The sequence below is a fragment of the Prunus avium genome, chromosome 2, assembly GCF_965620075.1.
Source record: "Prunus avium chromosome 2, drPruAviu1.hap1.1, whole genome shotgun sequence".
NCBI classification, from domain to species: domain Eukaryota; kingdom Viridiplantae; phylum Streptophyta; class Magnoliopsida; order Rosales; family Rosaceae; genus Prunus; species Prunus avium.
The window spans coordinates 11,281,227-11,291,478 of record NC_142285.1 but is presented as its reverse complement, the minus strand read 5'-3'; the positions used below and the strand labels follow the sequence as shown (position 1 = coordinate 11,291,478).

Sequence of the window (10,252 nt, the reverse complement as noted above, 5' to 3'; positions counted from 1 at the left end):
GTGTGAGATAGTTCGTCTATCTCGGTTTATATCGTACGTGATAGTTGGCTCAAGCTAGCAAGTCTTGCTCTTCTAGATGTTCGTGGACAATTATCATCATCATCAAATTCCTCGTACTCATCCTCAACAATTATGTTGTGCAATATTATGCACGTCATCATGATTGAATGAAATTGTTCTTTACGCCACATATGTGCAGGGCCCTTAACAATTGCCCATTGAGCCTGAAGTATTCCGAAGGTTTTTTTGACATCCTTCCTATAAGCCTTTTGTTTTTGGGCAAATAATCTTCTTCTTTTTTGGAGTATCCGGTTGGGAAATCGTCTTAACCAATGTGGCCAACGAAGGTAGATACCATCAGCCAAATAATAGCCCAGATTGTATTCATATCCATGTACAATATATTGGATATGGGGAGACACTCTATTGACTACATCATTGAACAATGGGGAACGAGCTAGGACGTTGATATCGTTGTTATATCCGGCAGCTCGAAAAAAGGCAGTGGGGTAGTTCCAAGTGTCACTGCCTCTAGAACATCAGTTGGCTTAAGCTTATAGCCGATAAACTGGTCAACCTAAGTAGTGAGGCAGTTCTTCCATTCCACAATGCATGTAGTCAAGACTACCTAACATGCTTGGGAATCCTCTGCGACTAGCTTGGGCAAGAGCCTGTAAAGGTCGGCTGGATTTGGGGAAACGGAGGTACCACTGGCCATTCACGGCTTCATTAACAAAACAAAACTTTCACAAACATTCAAGGGCTGTAGATTCACCCAATCTACAATACTCATCGGTGGAGTTTGTCGAGCCTTCATATGCTAGCATTCGAAAAACAGATATTAGCTTCTGCTCTGGGGATAGACTTTGTTGTCCACAAGCGTCTATCTTCTGGGTAAAGTATGGCTCATATGCAACAACATCATTCAAGATGCGATAGAAAAGCTCTCTTCTCATGTGGAACCGCCTGCGAAAATTCATTGGGGGATGAAGTGGTCTTTCACAGAAGTAGTCCTCCATGAGACTCTTATGATGTTTTTCTCTCTTCCGATTCTTGTATTCATGGCCTACAATAGAACCACCATGTTTGGATTGTTGAGCATATTGCTCCAACAAAAACGTATGGTGTTGAACGGCCATTGCAACCCTCTGTTGATGATGGTCATCATCATCAGAATCATCATTGAAGAACTTTTGTATAGCCTTCTCACATGAATTCATTGTAAGAAGGAGAATGAGATTGAATGAGATTGAATGAGATTGTGTGGTCAATTGGGTAGAATAACGCTTCTTAAATAGAAAAGAGGATAAGATGGCCTATATGTTTGAAAATATTGAATGAAGATAGGAAAAGATAGGGAAAGATAAGGGAATCCAATAAAGTGAGATGGACAAAGATGAGCAATGGTTCAGAACATGATTGAAATAAAACAATATAAGAGATGGGAAATGGTTCAAAAAATTATTGAATGAAGATAGGGAAAGATAAAAGAATCTAATAAAGTGAGATGGACAAAGACGAGCAATGGTTCATAACATGATTGAAACAAGACAATAGGAGACGGGAAAGGTTCATAAAATAATTGAAGAACACAAGTGGAGGTGGGCAGGAGTTCAGAACATTATTGAATGAGGATAAAGGAATCCAATGAAGTAAAAGTAAAAGTAAAAAAACCAATATACCCATCCATTTTCCTATAAATATTTACTTACATATGCAACCTAGGTCCAGTTTGGGATTGCTGTCACTTTTAAAAAAAGTTGTTTCTGCTGTGCTTTAAAAATAATTAGCTGTAAAGTAAAGCAGCTCCATGTTTGGTAAACAATATTTTTAAAGTGCTGTTAGTACAAAAAGCAGTGCCAAACCGTTTGGTAAATTTTAATATAAAATTGTTGTAACTGTAAATAATGACTAAAATAGACAAGATGTTAAAAGTGTTGTGTACTAATCATGTGGTGGTAGTGGTAGTGATGGAGTGGAGGTGGTGGTGGGGATGGCGGTTGTGGAGGTGGTGGTGGTAGTGGCAGCATGGTGGTGGTGGTGGTGGTGGTTGTGGAGGTGGTGGTGGTGTTGGTTGTGGACGTGGTGGAGGTGGCGGATGTGGAGGTTTTGGAGGAGGTGGTGGTTGTGGTGGTAGTGACAGCATGGTGGTGGTGGTGGTGTTGATTGTGGAGGTGGTGGTGGATGTGGAGGTTTTGGATAAGGTGGTGGTTGTGGTGGTGATGGTGAGGTGGAGGTGGAGGTGAAGGTGAAGGTGAAGGAGGTGGTGGTGGAGGAGGTGGTGGTGGAGGAGGATTAGGAGGAGGAGGATGTGGTGGTGGTGGTGGTGGTGGCGGTGGTTGTGGAGGTAGTGAATGTGGTGGTGCAAGTGGTGGAGTTGGATGTGGAAGTGGAGGTGGTGTCATTTTTTAAAAAGAATAATGGTATTTTGGGAATTAAAAAAATTCATTAAAGGTTCATCTTTGCTTCTTTTGAAAGCAGCTTTGAAAAGCAACTCAGAGCTTGCTTTTAAAAGCTACTGTCAAAAAGCCATTGCTTTTAAAATAATCGGGATATTTAATTTTTACCAAACACCTTAAACTGCTTAACTTTAAAGTGAAGCAGATTTTTGACAAAAAAAAGCAATCCCAAAATCAACCACACTAATGGAACCTAACAATTGAAGGGAGCATCATACATTTAATTGGGGATTCCTCATCCTAGGTGCAATCTACCTCCACCTCCTGTAATAATCAAAAAATGCATTGACCAAGTGTTTCTAGAGTCCGACTTCACTCAAAGTTCATAAATCCGAGCCCAGAAGCTATATCCAAATTCCAACACCAAGATCATCAAAAGGAAATCTGTAGTTCGTAAGCGTGGCAATGACACAATTCATTTAACGCAGGAAGAGTATAAAGAAAAAATGGAAGACAATTATGGCAATGGCTTCAATAAAGGGTTCGAATTATTCCGGGCATACGCAAAAGTAGCAGCTCCAGGGGCTATAGATTGAGATGATGTGACCGTATTGCAACTAACCAAATAAGTCATATGGTTCCATTATTTTTAATATAAATCGTGTGCTACTTGTTTTATTTGCAAAGTCCATGAAATAAAATGTTGTTGTACTTATTTTTATTTTTAAGTGAAATTCTATTATGTTTTGGATTTTTTTTTTTTAAGGTTAAAATGTTTAGAAAATTAAATCACGAAAGTTGAAACAAAAATAATGTCAAGAAAAATTAACGGCACAAAAAATTTAGGGGTTAATCATTTTTTTAAAATTTAATAAAGTTGTGGACTCAAATTATGAGTTTGCAAGGTTGGAGGAAAAAATCATTTGAGTCCTGAAAATACATGAATAGTTGTATTTTGAAGGGTGAAAATTTGAGTTTAGCCCCAACATGATTGGAGATGGCCTTACATCGATTTGTGCTCAATATCCTCATATAAAAAAAAAAAAAAAAGGATTTGTGCTCAATATTTTATATATATATATATATATTAAAAGTATAACAAAGTGCTCAGTTCTATTAACCCCTCAATAAGGCATGGAAAACTTAAACCGTGCCTAAAGCTCTCCGTGTTTACACGTTTCTTTTCTTTTTTCTCATTGTCACTCTCACTCCTCTCTCTCTCTCTCTCTCTCTCTCTCTCAACTCTCGATCCACCTCCTCCCTTCTCTCTCAATCTCTCTATTTCACTCAGATCCTCCTCTCTTGCTCTCTCCAATCTCACTACATCTGGGATGAGTCCAACCAATGGTTTGATTTTTTTTGGGATTTTTGGATATGATCTTGTTTGATTTGGTTTGGGTATTTCTTATGGCAAGGACATTGAATTTCAGTTTGTAGGCTATTTTGATATCTTGAGAAAGTTGAATTTTGGTGTTTTCTCGGATGTGGGTTGCCTCTTCGCTCTGCCTTCCTCTCATCTGAATGTTGGGTATGCAAGTAAGCCTCCTCGTTCATGGGTAGTGAATATATGAATTTTGTTCAAAGGGATTTGGTGAATATTGTGAAGTCTCCGTAAGCTACCTTTACTTTAATTTTGAGTTCCATTAGCATACCCAAAAACTACAATGTAAAGCCAAGGAGCAAAAAATAAAATATATATGTGACCCTCATTAATGAGCTAAATCAGATCCACCAGTATGGTAGTCATTGAACACAATGTCTATAAATCTTAGATGTTGCCTTTTTCACCACTGTACTTGGTTCTTAAACAATGAATGGCCTTTTTGTTGTTATTTGAAAGGCTTTTAAATTTTTAATGTTTTATTTTGTTTAAATATTTGGTTGTTTTCTTTTATTTATTATGGGAGTTAAAATTGTTAAAATTTTCAGTTTTATTTTCCATTCATTGCCTTAATTTTTCTAGTTTAATGTGTCTGGAGGTTACGAGTGTTGGATACCTATAAAAGGCCACTCCTCCTTCACATTTGAACACATCACAATCTGACTTCTATAGTCTCATACTTTCATATATTCTCTATTTTCCATATTATTATTTTGGGCAACGGTTATGTGGCTTGGAGATTTCTATCCGACTGTGAACGTGCTCATAGCGGACCTTAAGCTTGCGTATTGGGGTCATATCTTGGAGTCTTGTAGACCGTCATTACCTGCACGTAGGGAGGCTACAAAGGCTTTAGGATAGCATCTTTAACGTGCTTTCGCTATACTAGGCTTGCTTTCTTACTCTTGATTTATTTTATTTATTTACTTGTTTCTTTATTTTTATTTTACTGTTAAAGCTTTGTTTTATATATTATTTATATCTAAATGTTTGGATAAGAATTTTATAGAAAAGGAAAAATGCAATTTTTAATAACACTTTTTAGCCAATGAAGTTGGATTAGCGGCATAGAAAACACAAAAAAAAGAAAAAAGAAAAAAGACCTATCCAATCCCTAATTATGCCAAGAAATAAAACTGTTAAATTCCTCACTCTGCTATTTCTTTGAGAATTTTGTTATACTCAATATTTCGATATCAATTACATTTGCTTTTATATGATTTCTGATAATTTTTGGGCATCTTCGATTTTTTTTCACTGAATCTGATTGTATGCAATTCTGAAATGGGAAGATGAAGAAGATGTGGGGAATAGGAAGAAGAAAGCATATTTGGAGATTGGAAGATGCTATTGTCAGGAGGGACTTTATTGCAAATTGTGTGGGTTGTAATGCAAATTAGTAAAATACAGAGATACTCAGAGTTGTACAAAAGAATTATTGTAACAAAATTTATTTGTTTTTGGTATCTCAGTTTATTTTAATTTTTAAAGTTTGCATTTTAACCACATTTAGAGAATTTTGTGTCCATATTGAATAAAAAAAATTATATTATTTTCGTACTCTCAAAGAGCTGTTGTGAAGAGGTGGAGTTTTTGTGGGGCCCAACTACTATATAAGCACAAATACTTCATTCGTGCTCTAAATATCTGCCATGAAATAATAAATTTGTGCTCTATAATCAATGGAAACTCCTACAAAGAGCATCGACAACCTTTTTTTTTTTTTTTGAAGAGCCTCGCGTACGAGGAAAGAATACTCATAAAAACAAAGCAGAAGGACGAGGGGGGCGAAAAGCCTGACCTCGAGTACAACTATCGACATCAAGGGCGTCCTGAATAAAATCAGGGGGCACCTCGACCCATTCACATGGGTGCGAACAGTTAACAGCAAATTTAGCTAAACAATGAGCTACACCATTGGCCTCACGGCGAACAAAACTAAAGCAATCCCTCCGGTGATCCCGCAAGCTAGATTGAATATCTTCGATAAGCTGCCCCAAGGGGGACAAGTTTACCACGGAAGAGAGAACATCCTGGATAGTATTGAGCGAGTCACCCTCAAACCTGACCGTCTGCCCCCCCATCTTCCACCAAAACCGAACAGCCTCAAGAGCCGCCAGGCACTCAACATGTTCCGCAGAACTAGCAAATAGCACACGCTTCGCAAGGGCTGCCAGAAATCTCCCATTTTCATCCCTAATGACAATCCCAACACCCCCCCCAGTCGACCCAATGTGGAAGGACCCGTCGAAGTTGATTTTGATCGTGCCTGAAGGAGGGCAGCTCCAGCAACTTGCACCCAGAGAGGCATGACTACCCGTAGGTTGGTCATTAGCACACCGGAACTCCTCCATATATAGGAGCACAAACTGAACGAGATCATGCGGCTGTCGCTGCGTGCTACGCCATGTAACATCATTCCGGTTAGACCACAAGGCCCACATCACAACCATGGACAAAGCACGAGCATCGGACGTCAACTCACGCCAAGAGATGAAAAGCCAATCTGGTAAGGGTAAGTCAGCGTGCCCATCAGAGGAGAGAAGACCCGGGAGCAAACGCCAGACCGCCTGAGCAAACGGGCAATTCCGGAGGATATGCAAAGTTGACTCCTCCGCAGTTCCACAAACGCAGCACCCCAGATGCGGTAAAGAGACCCGCCGCTTAGCAAGAGCACAACACGTAGGAAGGATATCATGGATACCACGCCAGGTACATAATTTAATCTTTTCAGGGAGCTTTGCATTCCAAACCCACTTCCACAATTGAGCCATGCCCGAAACCGAGGAAGAAGGTGGGTCGGGGTCAGTCGACAAAGTAAGAGCCACACGGTACGCACTCTTAACAGAAAATTTTCCTTTACGGTCAAAATGCCAAAAGAGGCAGTCTGGGGGAGACCGGAGGCTTAAAGGCACCGTGAGAATCTCATCCACATCCAATGGCAGGAACAGGGATGTAAGAAGTGGCATATTCCACTGGGGTTGGCTCGCCCCACAAATGAGGCTGCTGACTTTTAGCTCTTCAAGCCCCACAACAGGAGGAGTAACCACCTCAAAGCTGGTTGGCCTAGGGAGCCAACGGTCCCCCCAAACCTTAATATCGGACCCATTACCCACACGCCACCGAGAACCACGGGTAATAACCTTCATAGCAGAGAGAATGCTACTCCAAACAAATGATGGTTTGGAACCCGGGACCGCATCCAGGAGAGAAGAGTGGGGAAAATACCTAGCCTTCAAAAGCTTGCAGATCAGAGAATCAGGGTTATGAAGGAGGCGCCACCCCTGCTTAGCAAGCATAGCAAGGTTGAACGCATAGAGACTCCTAAAACCCAACCCACCCTCGCTCTTTGGGAGACCCAACTTGCACCAACGCATCCAATGGATTTTACGCCTATCACTATGCTGACCCCACCAGAACTTTGCCATAAGTTGCTCAAGATCGGAACAAAAGTTTTTGGGTAGCAGGAAGCAACTCATAGTGTAAGTAGGAATAGCTTGGGCCACCACCTTAATTAAGATTTCCTTGCCTGCCATACTGAGAGTCTTGTCCTGCCAACCCTGCATCCTCTTCCAAACACGCTCCTTAAGGCTCTGGAAGCAAATACCTTTTGAGCGTCCCACCACCATAGGCAACCCCAGATAAAGGTCATGGTGAGAAACCCTGTTGACGCCGAGTTGCTGGGCCAAGGTCCCCTGGACGTCAATAGGGATATTTGAGCTAAACGCTACAGTACTTTTCCCACAATTAATTTTCTGTCCCGAGGCCCGTTCATATAACTCAAGGATATGTCGTAAATGGTAACAGTTAGCCGAGGTAGCCTGAGCAAAGATAAAGCTGTCATCCGCAAAGAAAAGGTGGCTGACGCTCGGCGCCCCACGACAGATGGTGATGCCCTGCAGCTCCCTACGACGCTCAGCCGTATTAAGCAGGGTAGTAAGGCCCTCCGCACAGAACAGGAACAGGTAGGGCGAAATAGGGTCCCCCTGACGAAGGCCCCTAGAAGGATGCAAGTTGCCCCGAGGCTCCCCATTAATAAGGAAGGAATAGGTAACTGTACGGACACAAGCCATCAGCATTTCCACCCACTGAGAGTGGAACCCCAGCTTCAACATGATCTCCTCCAGGAAATTCCATTCCACACGGTCATAGGCCTTACTCATGTCTAGTTTAATTGCCATGCAACCCTTCTTGCCACGTCTACGCTTACGTAAATGGTGGGCCATTTCAAAAGCCACAATGGAATTGTCAGAAATCAATCTACCCGGAACAAAAGCAGACTGGTTTGGGGAGATGATGTGATGAAGGAGTCCTTTTAAACGGTTTGCAAGAACCTTCGCCCCAATACGGTAGATAACATTGCACAGGCTGATAGGACGAATATGAGACATATTTCGGACCTCCCTCACCTTAGGGATTAAAGCAACAGAAGTAGAATTGATCCTTGAGACTGCCCCCGGACACCGAAAATACGCAGTGACAGCACGCACAACATCGTCCCCAACAATAGCCCAGTACTTCTGATAGAAAAAAGGGGACATACCATCAGGCCCAGGAGCCTTGGAAGGATGCATTTGGAACAGAGCATGTTTTATCTCATCATAACAGAACGGCTGCATTAGGGAATGGTTCATCTCAGGTGAGACCCGACACTCCAAGCCATCAAGAATCTCCCCCATCCCCTCACCCTGAGCAGACGAGAACAGCTGGGTGAAATAATCAAGAACCGTCTTCTCAATCCCAACATCGTCAGAATGCCACCTACCCTCATCATCAAGTATACCCCGTAACAGGTTCCGCTTTCGGCGATGATTGGCATGCTGGTGGAAGAACTTGGAGTTTTTGTCACCCGCTTTCATCCAAATAGCCCTTGAGCGCTGCCTCCAATATATCTCATCCATCTGAAGTAGAGCGTTAAGGTCACCCTGAACAACCCGTTTCTCATCCTCCAAGGAACTAGAGTAAGGAGCCCTGAAAAGAACGGCCAACTTCGCCCGAAGGGCAGAAAGACGCCGTGCAGTATTACCAAATTCCGCCGAACTCCAGGTTCGCAACTTCAGGGACGTCGAAGATTGACGTGTCTCGAAGCGGGTAGTAGGGTTCAACCAAGACCCAGCAGACCAGCCCTGCTGCACCACCCGCTCACAGTCAGCATGGGCTGACCACATCTCCTCAAAACGAAATCGCTTTCGGGACGGACGACGGCGCCGCGGCTGAGACTGGATAACCACGAGGATGGGCAGATGATCAGACGTACAAGGGTCAAGATGCAAAACAGACGATAAAGGGAAATGGTCCTGCCAGTCCGACGTTGCCAAAGCCCGGTCCAACCGTTCACGTATGACTTCACCAGCATAGTTTCGCTTCCAAGTAAACTTGTAGCCAGAGAAACCCAAGTCCTGAAAAGCACATAAATCCACAACCCCACGAAAACCATCCATTTGCCGATCACTACGAGGGAGCCCCCCCTCCTTCTCATGAGCAAAGAGGAGCTCATTAAAATCACCAACACAAAGCCAAGGTAAATGATTATGCAGACCCAGCTGAGAAAGCAACACCCAGGACTTATCCCGGTCGGCGGTTGCCGGAAAGCCGTAGAAGCCCGTGAGACGCCACCTCCCAGCCACCCCAATAGAACCAACTTCAGCATCAATAAAGTGATCCGAAAAAGACTTAATAAACAACTCAGTATCATTGTTCCAGAGTAGAGCCAAACCACCAGACTGGCCCCTGGAGCTCACAGCCAGAACATGCGAAAAACCAAACCTCATTTTCAACTTGTTCATATGACCACTACTACAACGAGTTTCACAAAGGAAAACGATCGCGGGAGATTCTTTTCGGATTAAACTCTTTAATCCATTAACTGTCCAAGGGTTCCCAAGCCCTTGGCAGTTCCAGCATAGGATATTCATTGGGACCGGCGGGGCTGAGCCGAAGCAGCCTCCACCGATGAGTTCATTGTAATTGGGCCAGTATGGGACCTAAAACGTTTTTGGGTTGGCAGGTCATCCCCAAAAGGAGCAACATGCAAGCGTCTCTTAGCAGGAGTGAGGTCAGGAGGAAACACAGAAGCAATACATTTTGTCATACGTCCTTTGCTGCTGGTCATGCATGACCAACCATGCACAAAATTACTGTCAACCCCTTGCTGTCTAGTTCCCATAATGCGCTCAGTGGTTGGGCCAAGAGGGAAAGAATCAGACCCAAGTGGCGGGGCCATATCTGCCACATGGTTTCCCAAAATAGGGCCCAAGCAGGAGCCCAACGATTCCCCAAGGCCGAATAGATGGTGGTCAGTATGAGTTACCAATGGCCCACTTGACAAGATAGCAGCAGGTGTCCTATAAAGATTTTCAGAACTATCAGTGTCAGAAGGCAAGACATGTGCACGAGAAGGAAAAGTTCTTCCACTTGAAGGTTTCAAAGAGATCGTTGTATCCATATTGGAATCATGAATCAGAGTGCCAAA

The 10,252-nt window shown here is 42.9% G+C and overlaps 1 protein-coding gene and 1 long non-coding RNA gene across 2 annotated transcripts; one reads left to right on the top strand and one right to left on the bottom strand.

The window, feature by feature from the left end:
• Window positions 1-746: 746 nt before the first annotated feature.
• Window positions 747-1,220, bottom strand: LOC110749885 (uncharacterized). The gene has a single exon (XM_021950086.2). It carries the CDS (start codon window positions 1,218-1,220, stop codon window positions 747-749), a length of 474 nt encoding a protein of 157 aa, XP_021805778.2.
• Window positions 1,221-3,527: 2,307 nt separating this feature from the next.
• LOC110749906 (uncharacterized) lies at window positions 3,528-5,270 on the top strand. Its single transcript, XR_002525649.2, has 2 exons — window positions 3,528-3,935; window positions 5,073-5,270. It is a non-coding gene; the product is annotated as an uncharacterized LOC110749906 (long non-coding RNA).
• Window positions 5,271-10,252: the final 4,982 nt, after the last annotated feature.